Source organism: Dermacentor andersoni, chromosome 9 (assembly GCF_023375885.2).
Source record: "Dermacentor andersoni chromosome 9, qqDerAnde1_hic_scaffold, whole genome shotgun sequence".
In the NCBI taxonomy this organism is placed as follows: Eukaryota; Metazoa; Arthropoda; class Arachnida; order Ixodida; family Ixodidae; genus Dermacentor; species Dermacentor andersoni.
Genome location: NC_092822.1, coordinates 107,548,944 through 107,569,181, shown reverse-complemented (window position 1 = coordinate 107,569,181; position 20,238 = coordinate 107,548,944). Strand labels below are relative to the sequence as shown.

The following is a 20,238-nucleotide window of genomic DNA, read 5'->3' as shown; positions in this document are numbered from 1 at the left end:
ATATGATTCGTGTATTTCATCCGTACTAAAAGTAGAGTCTCTTAAAAGCCTAAATATAGTTCGACGAAGCGGGAACGCGCCCACACGTTACATCACGTTTGCAAGATCAACAGCGTCTAACTCGACCGACGGTTCGACGTACTGGCGGACGCGGCCAATGCACCCCGCCGCGCCCGGCGTCTAACGCCAGCTTACGTACGTCGGCATTCGCAGTACTCAAAGCCCTACCGCGAGACGCGCTCCTACGTTCCGCAAAACACTTGCGTGCTGGCTGGCCTTCGATCCCCAGCGAGTCCAGTCAAAACAGCGTGCGTTGCAAGCGTTCTGCCGCAGCGCCTAGCGTGTCCAGTAAAAGGGGACGCGTCCAAAGCATCGAGGAGTGTGGACGCACTCGCAACACGCTCCGCAATTTCCATGTTTTTCGTGTGGTCCAGTTCTTGGAACCTATGAAAAGTGCACCTCATCGTTACCGGGAAGTCAAGCGGCAGCCAGGGAGGCGAGAATTCTGGCCCTTGGACCATTTTTCACGGAAATACGACCAAGGGATTGCTACCTCCACAAGTGAGCCAGTGTAAGCCTACCGACGAGTAGCGAGCGGCGGCAGCCGCTACGCCGGCTGCGACTCCGCCACCACCGCGACGCCGACGCAGATGGCGTCTCAAACTCCTGCGCGTTGTGCGAAAAGCGGTTCAGCGGGAAGAGCCTCGACCAGCCATGATTCCAACACCGAAGAGCACATGGATTGCACGGACATCCGACCGCACCAGGCGATGACCACCGACGCAGGGATAAGCCCATCACCGTCCACCATCAACAGCGGTGAGAATACGACCGATAAACGCATTCAAGACGCCCAAGAGGGATGGACCATAGTTGTGTCCGTCAGGGAAAGAAAAATGCAACGGAGAGAACGTGCGCATGAGCACCGGAAGAACGAATCTCCAAAGAACGCAGACAAGGCAAGATTTCGCCCGAGACGTAACGGGAAGAAACTACCACCCTTACCAAAGGACGATTTCAAGGTCATTGTGAGACCGCATCAAGGACTCCCGCTTCGAGCAATTACAACTCCCGTGATGGCCCATGCTATTATAGAGGCTTGCAATGAAAAGATCCAAGGTGAGCAGTTTCTGCTACGTATTAAGCCTGGATCGAACGTTGTAATTATTTCAACCCCAGAAAAGGAAGTCGCAAACACATAGCGCCAGATTACATCACTGCAGATAAATGGAAAACCCCATGCGGTGAAAGCGTATGTTGCTCTGGGGGACGGAGCAGTTCGGGGGGTAATCCACGGACTCACCCCACATACGCCCTCAGACGTCCTTAAATCGAAAATCAGAGTGCGCACGCTAAATGTGGAAGTCGCTCACGCACGAATGCTGGGAAACACTAAGAGCGCCATCATTGTATTCTTCGGAAACCTAGTACCAAGATATGTGCACTACGAGGGAGGCGAAATGGGCTGCTATCCGTATCGAAATACAGTGCAAGTCTGCAAAACATGTCAAAGGGTGGGTCACAGAACTGATGTGTGCCCACAACCGGAACTGTGTGTGTGTAGGATTTGTGGAACGGAAGATCCTGCAGACGGACACGAATGTAACCCGAAGTGTGTGTTCCTCGTGCGGTGAAGCCCACCTAACGGGGGACCGAAGCTGCAGAAAGCGTCTAAAACAGGTTCGCCGACCAGAACCGTCGTCACGACGCCATGAACGGAAGTCATCAAAGGAACGCAGCCTCAAGTGTAAACAAAGGTGGCTCGAGTTGGAGGAAGAAGAGCACGGATATACCACGGAAGGATCTATTCCCTTCGACAAGGAAAATCTCCCGGAAGTACACCGTCAAGAAACCGGGCGGGGACCAGAGAAGTCCAAGATGAAGAACACAACACCTCAACACCCTCAGTCCAGGGAAACCATTGGCCAACCACAAATGGCGGCACCAAAGGTAAGCTGAGCGCAAGTTGCAGCTCCCACTGCAGAACATCATACGAATCACAAATCGGTAGCGGATCAGAAACTTATGGAAGAAAATAGATAACTAAAAGCCAGTCTGGCAGAATTGAAGAAAGAGATGGCTTTCCTTAAGCAAAGAATACACGGCCTCGCAAACAAAACAAAAGAAGCGTCTACAACACATGTTAGTAAACCCACACCAACACCAGAAGAGCCCATAGGCAAGCAGCTGGAAACAATCACACATCAAGTACAGATAATGTTCGCAGAATTGCGTGCTCTAAAGAGACACGTAGACGACTCCCTAAGCTGCATCAAAGTAACCACACGAAAACGCATTAATGATAGCCCAGGAGCCCCTACCCGTCGTCCTAAAGTGATAGAGACGACGGATAGCGATAGTACCATTCATGGCTGCCACGACACACAAACACACTGAAAACCTTGAGGTATGGCAGTGGAATTGCCGTACGTTACGTAATAAACATGCTGCCCTTGCACAATATATACAGTCAGCGCCAGTCCTACCCGACATTATATGCCTACAAGAAATTGGGCAAATTACAGAAAAACTAAAAGGATCCGAGACGTATTCCAATCCTGATTATCCTAGGGTCGCCAGCTTTGCGAGAAAAGACCTGGCCCTCAGCGTCACGTATATGCCACAGCACGACACACAGCATCAAATACTAACGGTGTGGCCATGCAAAAGAAATAAAGCCAAGACTGTAATCGTAAATGTATACAGTCCTCCTCGAGAGCGAGCACCATGCTTCGATACCCTACTAATTTATGCAATATCAGACATGGAGCGAAAAGACAAGCTGCTAGTGGTTGGTGACTTCAATGCACCACACTCCGCCTGGGGTTACAACAAAGACTCAGTGAAGGGAAAATCACTAGTTGAGACGACAGATCGATATGGGTTACAACTCATTACATTATCAGGGTGTTTGTTACGTTTAGGCAATAGTGTAGCGGCGGATACAACCCCAGATCTAGCTTTCTCGAGAAATCCAGGGGAGACGCGGTGGAAAAACTTGGAAGAAAATTTGGGCAGTGACCATAACATTGTCTCGATAGGTATCAATTCCCCCAAAATCCGTCGCTCCCTAGGGAGGGCTTGCATTACAGACTGGACTGTATATCGAGATAAACAAGAGCAGCTCATTTTCACAGAAGATATTGAAGCATGGGTGGAGCAAATTGCGAAACACACGAAAGAGCAACGAGGGAGATTGCTACAACATCGGATATAACAGCGGTAGACAGCCGCCTCATACATTTATGGGAAGCACGCAGAAGCCTGACGAAACGATGGAAAAGACAAAGATGAAATAGAAAGCTCAAAATACGTATAGCTCAACTAACACAGGAGGCTAATGCTTATGCACAAACACTAGAAAACAATAATCGGCACCCATTCTGTGAATCTCTAGAAGGAACCTTACACACAACAAATACATGGGCAATCTTGAGAATCATGATAGATCCTGCAAGTACAAAAACAGCGACGAACCGAGATCTGCGATTACTTGAATGCGAATTTCGAGACGCTGACACCCATCTCCTAGACACACTAGAAGACGTGTATATAGGAGCAAATTCCACGCAAAACCATGATACTCCCACATATTTAGGAGGGAACAATGAGGAGCTAGATGCCTCTATATCGGTGGCAGAGGTTTTCACGGCAGCGCAAACTTTGAAGAAAAATACGGCGCCTGGACCGGACAAAATAACAAACGCCATGATTCGCAATCTCAGCTTCAATGCTTTAACAGGGCTAACAAATCTTTTTAGCAAACATGTATGGACTGAAGGAGGTCAAATCCCACAGGCATGGAAGCATGCAGAGATAATTCTAATACCGAAACCAGGGAAACCGAGGGACATAAAAAACCTCCGACCTATATCCCTTACCTCATGTCTGGGTAAGCTTTTTGAAAAGGTTATACAGATGAGACTCACTAGGTACATAGAAAACAGCAGCCTTTTCCCGGAAACTATGTTCGGCTTTAGACAGCATATGTCGGTACAGGACGTGTTTCTCCTACTGAAAGAAGAAGTATTAAACACAGAGAGAGGAAATGCAGACATATTCATAGTGGCATTAGATATCAAAAAAGCTTTCGATACCATCTCGCACGAAAGCATTTTAACGGAACTATCGAACATGCACTGCGGACAGCGCACTTATGAATACATAAAATCCTTTCTAGACAACCGCACAGCCACGATAGGGCTAGGATCCACCCGCTCAGATGTTCTACAGACCCCCAAAAGAGGAACGCCGCAAGGTTCAATTCTTTCACCGCTACTCTTCAATATAGGGATGAAAGGACTAGCGGTGAAACTACAACGGATCCCAAACTTAGGACATGCGATTTACGCGGACGACGTAACTCTCTGGACCGCAAAGGGATCTTTAGGGGAACGTCAGGAAACCCTCCAGAAGGCAATTAGCATTGTTGAGGATCATGTAACAAAAGCTGGCATGAATTGCGCCCCGGAGAAGTCCGAACTAATCCGAGTAAGAGCGCCTTATACACGAAAGGACGATAGACTTCCGATAAAGCTTGCTCTGGGAGGTCAAACAATACATGAGGTATCTAAAGCTCGGATACTCGGACTATGGATACAGGAAAATGGAGAAGTAGAGCACACGATCGCAAATCTCCGGAAAACGGTTAACAGTGTGTCTAGGATGATAAACAGAGTAGCAAGAAACAGAAAAGGCTTCAAGGAGGAAGAGACGATAAGGCTCGTACAGGCATTTATAAGCCGTGTAACCTTTGGCCTTCCTTTCCAAAAAGTATCAAACTCAGAGGAAACTAAAATAAACGCCCTTATACACACAGCTTATAAGGCGGCGCTTGGTCTACCGATTTGCACTAGCACGACCCTTTTTAATGCAATGGGTATTAGCAACACATTTGAAGAACTCGTGGCTGCAACACTGATTGCACAACGAGAAAGGCTCAATTCCACGGAGCAAGATCGAACACTTCTCCGTCGATTATGGTATCCACTCAGACCGGCACATTGTAATGACCAAACAGAACTCCTCCCACCGAACATACGAGCTCAGATCTCTGTGTCCCCAATCCCTAAAAACATGAGCGAGAAATACCACAGACAACGGCGCCTTGCATGGGCCAGGACACTCGAACGCAGGTTCGGTAGAAATCCGGAGGTTTATTACACGGACGCGTGTAAACAGGATAGCAAAACTTTCACTGTTGTAGCCACAAACGCACAAACTACTATTTCCGCAACAGTCAGAACAGGGTCGGTGGCCACAGCAGAGGCTACTGCGGTGGCTCTGGCTATACGTGACGCTGAAAATAGAGCACGTTCTGCGTTAATACTAACCGACTCGCAGTCGGCATGTCGCCTTTTCATGGCAGGCACCCTGCCCAACCTCACCATCAAAATCCTAGGAAGAAATCTCACGGAACACCACGCTATTACGTGGTATCCGGCGCACGCCGGAGTGAGGGGTAACGAGAGGGCGGACCGCCTCGCTCGAGAATATAGCATCCAAGCGACGGAACGCACTCTCGTAGAATCTCCGATCACAGAAAAAGATATCTTGGAGGCACAGAGACGAGGAAGGCAACGGTATAGCTTTCCAGACACATGCTTGGACTCAGCGCAAATGTGGGACTGGCGCCGACTACAAACCCGTACATACCCACACCTACTCCTACTACACCACTTACACCCCACCCGGTATCCCAAAACTTGCCCTTGGTGCGGAGGGCGGCCATCTCTTGACCATATCACATGGCCGTGCCAGAGTCGGCCACAAGAAATCCAATCACCCCTTATGGGGCAAAACTCCAACAGTAGGCAGTGGGAGGTGTGGCTAGCCAGCATGGTGTGGGAGGGCCAATTGGCCCTGCTCGACCAAGCCCGGCGTGCCGCGATCACCAGTGGGGCCCTGGACTGAGGGACCCACCCACTGGACCTGAATGTGATTTTTTTTAAATAAAGGTTTTATACTACTACTACTTGCGTGCTGCGTACGTATCGTCATGGCGCAGTATTAGAACTGTCTATCGTATAAGCGTGCCACACTGCTTCGGGGGGAGGCGGGTGGAAGTGCGGTGCCGATAGCTCGGACGCAGCGGCGCCTACTTTCGCTGCCCGTGCTCTGCGCGGGTAAAATTGGAGGCGCGCGTTCGTGAAGGGGAAATCTCGCTTGTAAGCGCAGAGCTGCGTATTGCCGTGCTTAATCTTGCTTTCTCCACTCGTGTGATGCATCCAGTGTGGTATCGCCGTCCACTCTGCAAATTTAGCTGTGTTCTTTTGTGTGTTTAGGTCGGCAAAATAAAAAAGAAAATTGACTCACAATGCCGGCCCTGCGGAAGTGGCTTTCCAGCGAAGCGGTCGAAAACCCCCACTGCAGCTGCTGCAGGGGTATGCCAATGCTTTATTTGTCAATTCCTCCTCCGACGCATTATTCAGCCACAGGAGAATGTGGATGTGCGGACTTCCCCTGTGCTGGAATTCCGTGGCAATACGACCAGCGACAGCACGCCGCCGCTGGTCATATTGCCGTTTCTTTACCCTACGCCGCACCTCGTTCTCACGCTACTCCTCGGGAGACCTAGCAGGCGTTGCCTACCCGCAGCTGTGCTGCAGCAGCAACGAAATCAGTTGCTAGGCTGGTTCTTTTATATGTGAAAAGCTAGTGACGTCACTGCCCACGTCGCAAGCTGCCCTTGCAGCGGCAGCTTGCGCAATAGTAATCTGTGCCGGGAACGTGTGCGGGGAGCTCCACGTGCCTCGCATTGTGAGCAAACTGATAAACAAGTGCTGCTTTTCTCAAGCGTGAGGTCGCATCTTCCATGTATGCCACAGTGGTTGCATAAATCGGCGGTGGGTAAAGTAAAAAAAACAAAAAACAAACTTCAGTAGTAATGACTAGACTTCACTGGTAATTGAATAAGCATACATTACTGCAGTGAAAAGCCGAAGCGAATACTTTTCTAGCAAGAAGCATGTTCGTTAACAGCATGAAGCGGACCAATATTTTTTTTACAGCTTATGCATATGGATGGCGAACTAGATAGCAGATGATACTATGTGCTTAGTGCTGTTGTGTTTCTACTAAGAATTTGAAAACAGCGAATTTGTCGGAATTAATGAATATATAATAAGCAACCACGAGTTAATCTATTCAACTATTCAGCACGTCACCCTCATCGTTGTACCGCATTTTTCTCTCCGTAATTTTTCGCTGTTAATCTACTCCTTCTATAGCGCTTATTGAGCTGCAGTATGTACAAATAAATAAATAAATCCCACACTGGATAATTTTTTTGATGGAACTTGAATATACTTGCCAGTTTCATTTTATCTTTTACTGGGTTCTTATATAACTTAAACATTGTACATTTATACAAATCCGGACACTTGCCATAAGTCTTAATAGGGCTACACCCCCGTAGAAAGAACATAACTTGAATGTTCAAAGAAAAAAAGATGTTTCAATGAAGCATACTACTCACCCTTTGTACGACGAAGTGTTATAGGTGTATCTGCACTTTATTGTCACAACCGATCCACAGTAGAGATGATAGGCGTCGCAGTCTCCCCATGACCTCTACATAAGTAAATAAACCCGAACGTATATTACAGCATGCATCACAGACCAGCTTTTCTGCGGTAGCTGTTTCTGTGTACGTACAGACTAAGGAATAAAAGCAGTGCTATCTTCCAGCGTCATTTTCTGAATATAAATATCTTAATAACCGAAACTAAATGTGAAATTTACAAGATATCTGTTGGTATTCTACGAAAAGTGCAGAACTGACCAAGCTCTAGTTGTCTGCGAACAAACGTAGCTAAACGCAACTACATATTCTACGTCGCGAAAGAGTTTGTTGATAACAAACAATGAATCTTTACACTTTAGCAGCAAATGATGCGAAATTTTAATCTAAGGTACTTTGGCTTGTACACATTAACAACATCACACACAGAGTACAAAAACTGCTGCACTTCAGAAAGCAAGCTATATCATTGTATTGCACCAATTTCCGACTTAGTAGCTTGCCTTCATGAATTTGCGTATCCCACACACTATTATTACTTCCTGAAAAATGGATCCCTTCCCACTATCAGATAATTTTGTTCAGCAATATACTACACTTCCAGATATCTTTTATTTGCCGTATACGTTTGCTTACAATATTCCCAATATATTAGCAAAAGATTGCCCTTGTTATGGCGTTCTCGTTTTACTTGGCAAAATAGTGCATAACATGATCCTACGTACAGGGTTGGTCCAAATTTTGCAGGCCACAGCTTGCTCAAACAAGTTGACTTCGTGCCTAGTGGCGTGTCGTGTATCGGATTTTGCCACCCCCAATGTTTTCGTGAAGAGGTAAGCGACGCTATTTCTCACCGTCTACAGCCTCCAAGTGCCGCAATTACTTCAGGAGCTTCGCACAGATTGACAGTGAACGCTGGTGAACATGCTGTGGCCCGGAAACTTTTGACCATCCCTCTACCTCAGTAAACATCAACCATCAAACGTCGCCTACGTCTGCAACCAACGGCGTCGAATACACCACATGGGCCGAACGCACGTACTGATAGGTCATTTGCTTTTTCACGCACACCAGCAGTGTTGTGGAAAAAATAGTCGTGAGATCATCAAGCAAAAAAAAAAAGAAAAAAAGTCGTTTAGTACAGAACTAACGTTGGCTGCTTCATCCGTTCATTACTCAATCAATAAAGCACGATCGGCGTTTCTGTTTTTGAATCACTCCTTAACACGCTCGATACGCTTACATCAAACCGTATTGTCAGCAACCCTTCTTACAGCCCGTGCTATAAATATTTCGTACAGTCTTTGTAAGAGGCACTCATCATAGCCTCTTTATGCAATTAAGAACTTTTGAACATATCAACTGGTACCGTCGTTCTGTTTGGTTCCTGGGCGGAGGTCGAAGCATGAGCATAGCTGTGTAACGAATCAGCTGATTCGGTTCCGAAATTTTTACACCATCACGTTTTGGAGAAACGTTCCTATAAGGAAAACTACATTTCGGGACAAGCACATGGAATCGATGACATAGTTCTTGTGTGCAAGCGCTGCGTAGATTGCAATGAAGTTTGTTACATTTAAAAGAAAAATGTTAAATCTAGTAAGTGGTGCAGCTGGATATTCAGTTGAAGTCGTATATCTCCGTATGCGCGAATTCTTTAAAAAATGCAGTTTTATTAAATCCGGCGTGTCAAGTGTAGAGCACTGTCACTAAAAAAAAGTAATTTTCTAAGTTGCACCTAATAACATATATAGGGAACAAAATGATGCACTATACAGCGCTCTAAAATGTACCATTAATTTGCGAGTACGGGTTTCTCTAAAGAATCACACACAATGTGACAAGTTCACGCAAGTTATAAATGAAACATCAAGTTCGTCAGCTTGTTATACTCCAACAGTTAAGGTTTACAGAACAGAAATAGCAGCTTTTGGTCGCTGACATGCGAATTTGTAAGCTTTGTGCCTTCAGCTTTTTTACATTTCTACGATCGTGTTTTCGGCTATTTTATTAAAGTATGCAAGGCCTTAAGTCAAATTTATGCTTCCTAGAGTTGCTGGAATACAGCTTTCTCTCTCACATGCAACGGAGTATACAGGAACTAGCCCAGCGAATATCCAAAAAATTATTTCTGCGTTTTACATTTAATGGAGCAGAGAACTCAAAGATGGCTCGAGCTGACCCTAGCTGAAGCTTTCTCTGAGACAATAATTTATATCCCTTGCGTGTATCGACTGCGATTGTAATCTTCTCAACTATTCTAGTACTAAAACGAGGTGTTCGCTCGACAGGTATTCATTTGCGTGGGCCCGGCAGTAGTATGGCGCGCAACAGTTGCAGCTTGTTTCGGCGGATTTGATTTTGTTGCAGGCGTCAGTTAACATTATCACTTGGAAAGCATTCCTACACAAAACATTTTTTGCAGAGGTCCAAGCAACTAGGCGGCTTGCTCGATATATTGTTGACGTGTTCTCCAGTTTCTCGGCCAGCGCACGACTGCGGAATCTGCTCGCCTGCCTGCGCGCCTGTTCTGAACACATTGGGTTAGTTGCGCTATTGTGCTTAGGTGTCCGTTGCGTTCTCTCATGAGGATATGAAAAAGCCCTCGGCAACGTCCTTCAGTGGGTTCAGCGACGGATTTACGCGCCACTACTACTCTTTGTTTACAAAGAGAAACATTTGTAGTTGCCGTAGCTGTGGCAGAGTAACTGCTACATTTTTCAGGTAAACACCACAAATTGTTAAATGTTTAAGATGTGATGACCTCTTACTGTGTTACTGGTGGACCTCGCAAATGTTTCGTTGTATTTTCCGGGTATCAGGTGGCGTTGTGACAAAGTCTGGGCTTTATCAATAAATTCTTTTATTTCACTGGTAGGTCAAGGCGATATTATTCAGGAAGATCGAGCGCTAACGTGACTACATTTCATGAACAAATAACTTAATTATAATCCATTTTCAGGGGGAGTGCGGAACTTTCTACCGAAAGAAGCCTTTGAATTAAGAAAGTATTTGTCCAGTGTCCAGGAAGTAGTGAAGTTACCTGACAGCAAAACAATAAATTAGAAAAGGAATTCCGAAGAAACAACTGTAATTGGATGTTCTGAGCACAGATTTGAAATCTCTCATCAAATACGCGAATCTATCAATAAATGATTTCCCACTTAATTAGAAGTGCAGTGTGACAAGGTTGAGTGCTTAGACAGGCTTAGTGCGCACAAAGATAGAAAACTATTATGTTGAAACTTGACTACACGACAAAGTTGATATATTGGGGAAAGCTCGGAAGCTTTAAAGCACTGATGTACTCACAAGCAGATACTTCTATGCGAATCTGGCATATTCGCGAAGAGCTGTGGCAGCGTTATGTCCAGCTGAGGAAAGAAGCCAGCAGCACGCGGCTACAGCATGACGAGCTTCTAATCGATATGGTTAGATATCTGTGAAATGGTAAAAATCCCGCCACGGTGGCTTAGTGGCTGTAGGGTTGCACTGCTAAGCACGAGGTAGAGGGATCTAATCCCGGTCGTGGCGGCTGCATTTCAATAGGGGCGAAACGCATGAACGAGCGTGTCCCGTGCATCGGGGGCATGGTAAAGATACCCTGGTTGTCAGAACGAATCCGGAGCCCCACACTGCAGCTTGCCTCATAATCAAATAGTGGTGTTGCCACGTAAAACCCCAGAATTCAAGTAAAATGTTCACAAGAAATCGACAGAAAAAGCCTCCTAGGAATCGCAATTCCGAGGCTGAGACTTATTTTCTTAGGAGTATTCATTAACGCATGCAGTGCCCTTAATAAGGAAACTTCACTTGATTGACTCCAGGAATGTTATATCAGAGCAATGGTTTATGCACCGTAGCCTGGATAAATAAATAAATCAATCGCTAATGACGAGTTTGTGCCACTGGGTTACTTGGTGGTAAGCTTCCCGACGATAAGGTTACAGGTCAACGATGGGGCTTGCACTGTTCATTAAGTACGACATCAAGTTTTTCTACGGTTTCTTAACTACTTGACGCCAAATATGTGTGGTGCAAGATGAAGAGCAGCAGTACAGTGCTGGTAACTGATCTATTCTATCGGTACCCTGTATTAACAGGAATATCCTCATTGCTGTTGGTCGCGTCAGAAATGCCTGCTCTGCAGTAATTTAGCTAGGTGTTTCATTTGCTCTGGTGCAATTTGTAGAAGATATTACGCGCGAATCTCTCATTACTGACTTTTCCTTCTTAAAGGGCCCCTCACTAGGTCGGGCCATTTTGAGCTGACAAGCGCAGAGCATACACAGAGCGATAGCGATAGTGTCTGAAAAGTATTACATCGCTACACACCGCGGAGAGACCTGAAATTTCAAACCGAACGCCATTTTTCCTTCTCCTCGCGGCCGCCGCGCTCCAAGCCTGACTGTGACGTAGTCGTGCCCCTGCGCCTACGTAGTTGTGTTCGCAGTGTGACGTCACTGTCACTTGTGGTGACAAGTGACTTCGAAAATTATTCAAGATAACATCGGTTATCTGTGTGATCTGTTGCTTGAATTCACGAATTGATGTTTGGAGAAATCATAAAACACACAAAGCGAATGTCTGCGTGTTTTTTATTTTACTTCGCACCAAAGAAAGAGAGATGTACATCCGCTTCGTCTGCTTGTTCCAACGGTCATGCGGTCACGTGCGTAGGTACCGAAATTATGCGATTTTCTACCGTGCTCCAGCGCGTGATCACGCTCTGCGATCCGCTTGTGCTGCCTCTAGTCTTGTGCTCTCTAGTCTTGTGCTAGTGTTGTTTCCCTGTGTACAGCGCGCAAAGTCGTGCGCTGCGCAAACAAGACAACAGCTCGCGTGCGACGCCGTCAGCGGAAATACGTAGCGCCGAAAAAAAAGCGAGGAGAAAAGAAATGAAGGCGGGGCCAGCGACTTATGCGTCACACGAACCTCGAGGTCCGGTATGGGAGAACGCAGGGAAGGAATTTCGCTTGTGAAGGCTAGACGGAGCGAGTGGAGAGAGCGTCTTGCTTGGCAGTGGAGCCCGCCTGGTGAAATCATGGGTTCGGGGCATTGAAGTATTTCTACCTCGGCTATTAATGGGCCGTTTTGAAACATTTTTGTGGCATAACGCTCCCTAGAGGACACGTAACAATGTCCAGCGTATAAAAAAATTGCTATGGGGCCTCGTGAGGGGCCGTTTAATGAGCAGATTTGGTAATGCATGCTGAAACAACTGCCATATTCGGTTATGACTTCCGTACACGGTAGAACATTTTTCAGTGAAGCTTTCCTGGCCTCTTCCTTCAACCTTTCCCGAGCTGCGGCTGCGGTTACTGTGGCTGTCTTGCACGCCGCGTGGGGGATGGTTCAGAGCGTGTATATACGTGGAAGGAGCGTGGCAGAGAGGAAACGCGGCGCAATAAACTCAATTGGAGGTTTTTATCGCTTCGCATGTGCACAATGCCCTTTGGAGCTCCACAGGTGTCGCCGCATCAACCTCCTGACAGCTGTAATTATCCGTGACCCCCTCTACCACCTTCAACACACCCAAAGACATTGCAGAAACTGCAGTGCTAACCCTTTTACTCAAGTGCAAGTCAATAGGGGAGGTGGATTTGCTGGTAGAGAGAAGTTAGGGAGAGGAGGCGGATAATTGGTAGAACCGACGGCGTCGTCAAACGAGTAAATAACAGCCTTGCCACTTTTCCCTGGAAGTTCCCATATAGGAAAGGGTGAGGGGGCACGGCAGCAGAAAGAAAGCACGACAGCGGTTGCGGGAAAACTGAAGGTACGGTACACTATACATTCCTGCCATTTCTGAAAAATAAGTACCATACCATTTTGACAAGCGGGACACTGCGGAAGCGGTCGCACGTGAAATATTCTTTTCTGTGCCCGCTGCGGTAGCGCTGAGGCTATGGAATTTCAAGATGTCGTGGGTACGATCCCGACCACGGCAACCGCTATTCGACGGGAGCAAAATAAAAAGAACGCTCCTGTACTTATATTTAGGTGGACGTTGAAGAACGCTAAGGTTTCAAAATCAGTCCAGAGTAATCCACTACGGCATGCCTCATAATTTTATGGTAGTTTCTGGACGTATATCCCCATAATTTTATTAAAGTTTAACACTTCTTAGAGGTTGAGCATTGTTATTGCTATGTCAGGCAATGACAATGCTCAACCCTTTTAGAGGTTATGAACAATGGTGCACAACGCCTCAAGCAAGCACATCTCCCGGTGTGTTCTGTATACTATGCAGACAATCAACAGTGGTGCATGCCAGGTAACGTTTAACATCAACTCACCACTCTCGTATTGGACTAAGCGTTGATGAAATTAAACAATCGACGTCAACATCACCACTCATTATCGTGATCCAACGTAAACAGAAGAGAAAGCTTTGCTTGCATCGATTCTCACAGTGCTCGAGGTCCGCCTAATTTTTATTCCCCATTAGATTTGCTTCTATCATCAGGGCTCCTGTGAGTAATTCACATAGATAAGCCTATGCGCGTACAGAATCAGTAAGGTACTTGCTGCCAAACTGAACCCTTCTGTGATTGAAAGACGACAGTTACACAACATCGTACCTGATTTTGCGAATTGTTTCTCCATTTCTTCAAAGGTGTGGAGTACGACGATTGTAAAACACCAAAATATAACAGAGGAGACAATGGGCCACTTCGGCGCGTCCGTCTCGAGCTTTGCCAAAGGAAGAATAACAAGAACCAGGTAGCGAGATGCTCGAGGACGATAAAGTCACGTTAATATACGATGTGGCGTCCGAATGTTCCCGGATTTGTTGTGCAGAACAGTTCATTGTTATCATAAATAGGTCTATGCTTAGCGGCCTTCGAAGTAGTTCCCGTGGAACTAAATGCATCTGGTCCTGCGCGTTCGCCAGTCTTCTAACACTTTCACGCCTTCATTTTCCGTGACGCTGTCAATGACCTTCTGTGTTTCTTGTTGATGTTCATGGTGCCGGAGCGATGCCCTTTGAGCGTTAACTTCATTTGCGGAAACAGAACACAGTCAGGGGAGGGAAGGTTTGGCGAGCGTGGAGGATGGTGTGCGATTTAATGCTATTCTTTCTAAATATCAGTGGTCGTGAGGGAAGTGTTAACGGGTGCGTTATTATGATGCAACTGCCACGTTTTGTTTCGGCTACGTTCAGGTCACTTCCGGTGGACATTGTTTTGCAGGAGTTCTCGAATGCCGCAGTAGAAATCTGAATTAACAGACTGCTCGTTGCGAACAAATTGCCTGTGGACGAGCGCTTTTGCGTTGAATAAAACGGTGAGCATGGTTTTGATAGCACTCCTCAGGTGTCGTGCGTTTTGTATCAGTGAACTCGGGCTTCCCCATTGGGAAAGTTACTCCTTCATTTCGGGGCCGTACGCATAAACCCGCGATTCATCAGGAGTGATGACTGTTACAGAAGGTTGCGTATGCACGTGCAGTGGCACGAAGCTCCATGCACAGATCAGCACGCCGTTGCTTCTGGCCGGCCGTGAAGACTCGGGGAACAAACTTCGCGGCGAAGCGCTGCATTTGCAGATGTTCAGTGAAAACTGCTTGGCACTGCGCACGACCTATAATAGCATTTCACACAGTTCTTCAATGGTTCAGCGAAGCTCTTCTCGAGTCATCTCTACAATTTTCGCCACATTCTCCGCTGTAGTGCTGGCTCACGGCCGTTGTGAACGCTCGCCGTCTTCCACTGAGGTTTGACTGGCCTTTAACCAATAATTCCACGCTAAACATTGACTGCGTCCCATAGGAGGAAAACCGCGCACGTGACGAAGCATTTTCAAAGTTTCCGGGGTGGATTTTTCCAACTTGACGAAAGATTTCACGCAAAACCAGTACTTCTGTTGCCCGTTCATTTCCCAAAACGCCGATGGTTTCTGGCAATTTATCGCTGTAGCGCGCGCTGCCGGCGAATGAATTCTCCTGTCACACTATTACTTGGTCACTCTCAGTCATCTGCGTCACTCGTGTGATATGCGTGCAGCTACATTCAACAGTTCAATGGCGTGCTTTATAATTTCCCACTAATGACACGGGTCCGCGAACTTTCGGACAACTCCTTGCATATGGCAAGAACCATTAGGTTAATATAACGAACGCACAGAGTATCAGTCCGACACCTTCACCGAGACCACGTCTTCGTTGTCGTCTGCACCCAGTTCACTTTGTCGTCCTCAGCTTCCGCAAAAAGCGGCAAAACCACTTGACAGCCAACTGTTATCCACGTGCCATTTCCCCCTTACAGAAACGTCGTCTCAGTGCTTCAAACGTGTAATAGAGGAAAAAAAAAATACAAAGCACCACACACTATAAATCTCATACAGTTTTTATGGTAAACCTAACGAAGGTTGTGAAGAGGAAAGGGTCACATAACGGGGTAGGGGTGGTTGATTTACTTGTTTAATCGATTAATCATTCATCATTTTAGCCTTCCATCGATGAATTGCTTTCGATGCAAGTTTTTATTCGATTAGTTGATTAACCGAAATTTTGGCCGGGCACTTTTATAAAGGGCTAAATACAGATACATTTTGTAGGACCCTACTTTAGTTTGAGCGGTTGAACCAAGATTGAAGGAAGTGTCCAAACGTTTGACAAAGGATAATATTTCACTTGGTAAAGACTAAATATAGTTAGCACTAGTGGCGCTTGGAAAGAGAAACAATATGTTTTATGCAATGGCACTTCATGCAGAATTAAATAAGATACACTACACTAGTGAGCCCCTGAACATTACAGTTAAACAAGAAAAAAAAAACGGCAAAAGTGAAAGGTGAAGTCCAACTGAAGTATTCAAAAAATTGCAATTTGCTAAGGGGAAAAGGAAATTACTGGTTTAGGACTTTTAACCACATGCTCTTTTCTACAGAGCGAAGGAATGTCAATTAGCTGGGAGGTTTGGGCGAAACCGACCCCTTCTTTGAATGGCCACACAACAGCATGCGAGAATGGATTATCGGACGCTATAGATCTGCTGGAATTGACATGCACTCCATGGCTATGCCAAACACATGCTCCAAACCGGAGCGCATGCTGTGCTACGTCTTTAATGGACTCGATCCTGGACTAACGATCAACGACTGCATTGATATACTATGCCTTCAATTGCGAGGGCATTTCAAGCCTCTGGATTCGGGTGGCGTGGTGGAGTGTGCGTTGTGGGGTAAGATAGAAGACCGGAAAAGTTGTCGACGATTCGCTCTACCAGAGCCGCACCGTCGCTGCTCGTTCGCCGGCATTCCGGTACGTTTTCAACATTTTCACGTCACTCCTATCAATCTCTCGAAAACGATTAATCGAACAGGTATAACCAGTTAGGTGGAATAAATGACAGGTGGACATCGGTGAAGATTAATCGGTTTGTGCGATACATTTTATCGATTAATCATTCATCGATATTACCAACCCTAAAGCGGGGATTAGGGCGAGTGGACATGAGAACTGGCTCGTGAAGGCGGCGGTACGGTTTCATCCTGGAAACATTGACAATTTCCGTCTGCTGCGCGCGACGGGAACACCAAGTCGTGGGAGAACTGAGTAGTTGACTTTGCCGAGGCGACGCAGGACTCTGTAGGGAGCGAAGTAACAGTGCAACAACTTTTCCGACCACCCGCGTTGACAAACTGAGGTACATACCTAAACTTCAACACTGGGTTGGTAGGCAACCTAGCGATGGCGAGCGTTGTACCTTGGGGTCTATCTATTCACGATTATGAATTTTCTCAAGGGCAAGATTGCGAGCTGCGTCTGCGAGCCGGGTAAATTCATCCGCGTCAATAGTAAAGTCATAATACTCGAGTAGGAGCATGAGGTCCATCATGGTTGTTGCCTCACGGCTGTGGAGCAATCCGAAGAGTGAACTCGGTAGGTTCTTGAACAACAGTGTTGCATGCGGATGTAACGAAAGGCAAAACATCGTCCCAGTTCTTGTGGTCACTGTCGAAACACATGGAAAGCATGCCAGCGATTGCCTTATTTAGTCTATCCGTAATGCTGTTGGTATAAGGATGGCATGAAATGCTTCGGCGATGAGCTGTTGCACTAAGCGTCATACCTCTCGCATCACCTGTGTTGTGAAAGCTGTACCAGGATATGGTATGACTACTGCTGGGCCACCATGATGGAGGACAATGTTCTGGGTGAAAAATTGTGCAACATCCCTGGCAGTGTCTCGATGAAGGGCTGTAACTTTACACTATTGTGTAAGGTAACCAGTAGCAACCACGATGTAACGGTTTTCAGCAAACAATTTAGGGAAGGGCCCAAGCAAGTCAGCCATAGTTGCGCTGGCGGGATAAAAGCTTCCAGAAACCGGCTGGCCGTTCAGGTGGAGGCTTTCGGCGCTGGCAGTAGCTGCACGCTTTGACCTAATGCTCCATTTTCTGGGTGAATTAAGGCCAGTAGCGTTGATGAATTCGGGCCAAGGGACGCGCGAATCCTAAATGGCATGAAGAGGGATCATCGTGACAGGCGGACAAAATATCGGAACGCAGCGCGGACAGAACAACCAGGAGATGTCCGCTCTCTAATCGGTAGCTCTGTCTGTGCAAGGCACTGCTGCGGCTACAGAACGAAGACGTTGAACGCGCGGATGTCCACAGACGATGTGAACTCCTGCCTTCAAGATATTCGATATGCTGGCGGAGTACTAAATTATCCCACTGCTGCTGACCCAAATCAGATATATTGAGAGCGCAAGGGAGAAGATCTTCTTCGTCGGTATCGCTTGAATCCGTTTCAAGTGGAGCGCGCGAAATACAGTGAGCATTAGTATACATCCGGTCAAGCTTGTAGACGAATGTTACGTGAAATGTTTGAAGAAGAAGGCTCCACATGGTGAGGCGCCCTGAAGGGTCCTCGAGACTGGATAGTCAGCAAAGGGCATGATGGGCGCTAACAACTCTGAACGGCCGGCCGTATAACTGCGGCCAGAACTTAGATATCGAACTTAGACAATTAAACAATCCTCAGCGGTAGAGTAGTTCGTTTCTACAAATGTTAAAGTCCGCCTACCGTAAGCAATGACACGTTAAACGTCGCCTTAGCCCTGCACAAGGTATAAGTATAAGTTTAAATTATTTTCCATGTTCAACTGGAGGGTTTTGTGGAAAAAAGCTACCAGCGCAGCTTGACTGTGTCCAGAAAACATCTACACGCAGTTGAACGCGAACAGTACAGGAAATCTTCAACAGACACACATAGAATAGCCACATTCAATAAAGAGAAACATTCACCCTATATGCATACAGTGTAATAATCTTTACACAAAATTTCAACAATAAAATTGAAAATTGAAACGCTGAAATGACCATACATATTATGTTCAGAAGTAATAATAGTGTAAGGAGGTTTATTGGGCGAGTCCAACAAGCAGGCGGTAGCTGGGAACAGTACGTCGGGAGAACAAGATGGTGGTGTTCGAGCGCAAATCTCGTGCTCTCCGCTCTTGATGATGATCCGGATGTCATTCTCTTCCTTTCTTCATTACAATTGCCCACGTCGAGAAAGGTGGAGCCATCCTGGCGATTTAAAAGGTGGGGTCAAGAGAGTCGAAGTGCGGCTTGAGGCGGTCTACGTGAACAACATCACGTCCACGTCGACGACGGTTGCGTGCAGCGTAAGAGGTTCAATGACGTAGTTGACGGGGGAAGTACGCTCGACGACGCGGTAGGGACCATGATAATTTGGGAGTAGTTTGGACGACACGCCAGGGGCGCAAGGTGGTACAAGCAGCCACACAAATGCTCCAGGAGCGAATGTTGCGCCAGAAGAGTGGTCATCATCGCAGGTGTTTTTCTGGCGTTGTTGGTCGGCTGCAGTAAAGCGCTTGGGTAGTTGTCGGCAATCTTCAGCGTAACGGGCGGCTTCCGACACGGGCTTGCACTCTGAGGCATCTAGTGCATATAGAAGCAAGGTGTCGATAGCGTGCGTCGGCTGGCGACCGTACAGAAGGAAGAAGGGGGAATACCCGGTTGTGACTTGCGTTGCGGTGTTATACGCCTATGTCGAAAATGGAAGAACCAGGTCCCAGTTTGACTGATCAGATGCAACATGTGTCGCAAACATGTCGCGCAGTGTCCGAATGAACCGCTCAGTGAGACCGTTCGTCTGAGGGTGGTAGGCAGTACACGTCCGATGTACAATGTTCTACTGGTGGAGAAGTACTTGAATTACATCGGAGAGAAATGCGCCGCCACGGTCACTGAGGAGTTCGCGAGGAGAACCGTGTCGAAGCACAAAACGCTTGAGGATGAGCAGCGGTTTCGGCTTCCCACGGTTTCCCGTATCGCGGCAGCGGTTTCGGCGTATCGTGTAAGGTGGTCGACAGCAATGATAGGCCGTCATTTCATATAGGTCCATAAACGTCCATAAAGGTCAATTCCAACGCGGTCGAATGGGTGGTCTGGGCATGGAAGGGGCTGTAATGAGCCTGCGGCAGGATGCGGTGGTTTTTTTCGTCGCTGACACTCGTGGCAGCCGCGAATGAACTTGCGGACAAAGCGATACATTCCGCGCCAGTAGTACCTTTTCCGTAAGCGTTCATAGGTCTTGACACCGCCGTGAGCCCACTGCGCGTCGGAGTGAAAGGAAGCACAGAATGTAGAGCGCAGCGTTCTGGGGATAACTAGGAGCCACTTCCTACCTTCTGGCGAGTAGTTGCGCCGGTACAAGGGGCCATCCCGGCTGCTGAAGTG

At 47.0% G+C, this 20,238-nt stretch overlaps 1 protein-coding gene across 3 annotated transcripts in view; it reads right to left on the bottom strand.

The window, feature by feature from the left end:
- LOC129384164 (uncharacterized) overlaps positions 1-20,238 on the bottom strand; it is a 145,053-nt gene that overhangs the window by 23,375 nt on the left and 101,440 nt on the right. For all 3 annotated transcript variants that reach the window (XR_011890075.1, XM_072284275.1, XM_072284274.1), the window contains one exon: positions 7,478-7,572. Coding sequence is in view for 2 of the 3 variants with exons in the window: in XM_072284275.1 (XP_072140376.1) it covers positions 7,478-7,572 (95 nt within the window). In the remaining variant the exon portion in view is untranslated. The remainder of the gene's footprint in view (positions 1-7,477; positions 7,573-20,238) is intronic.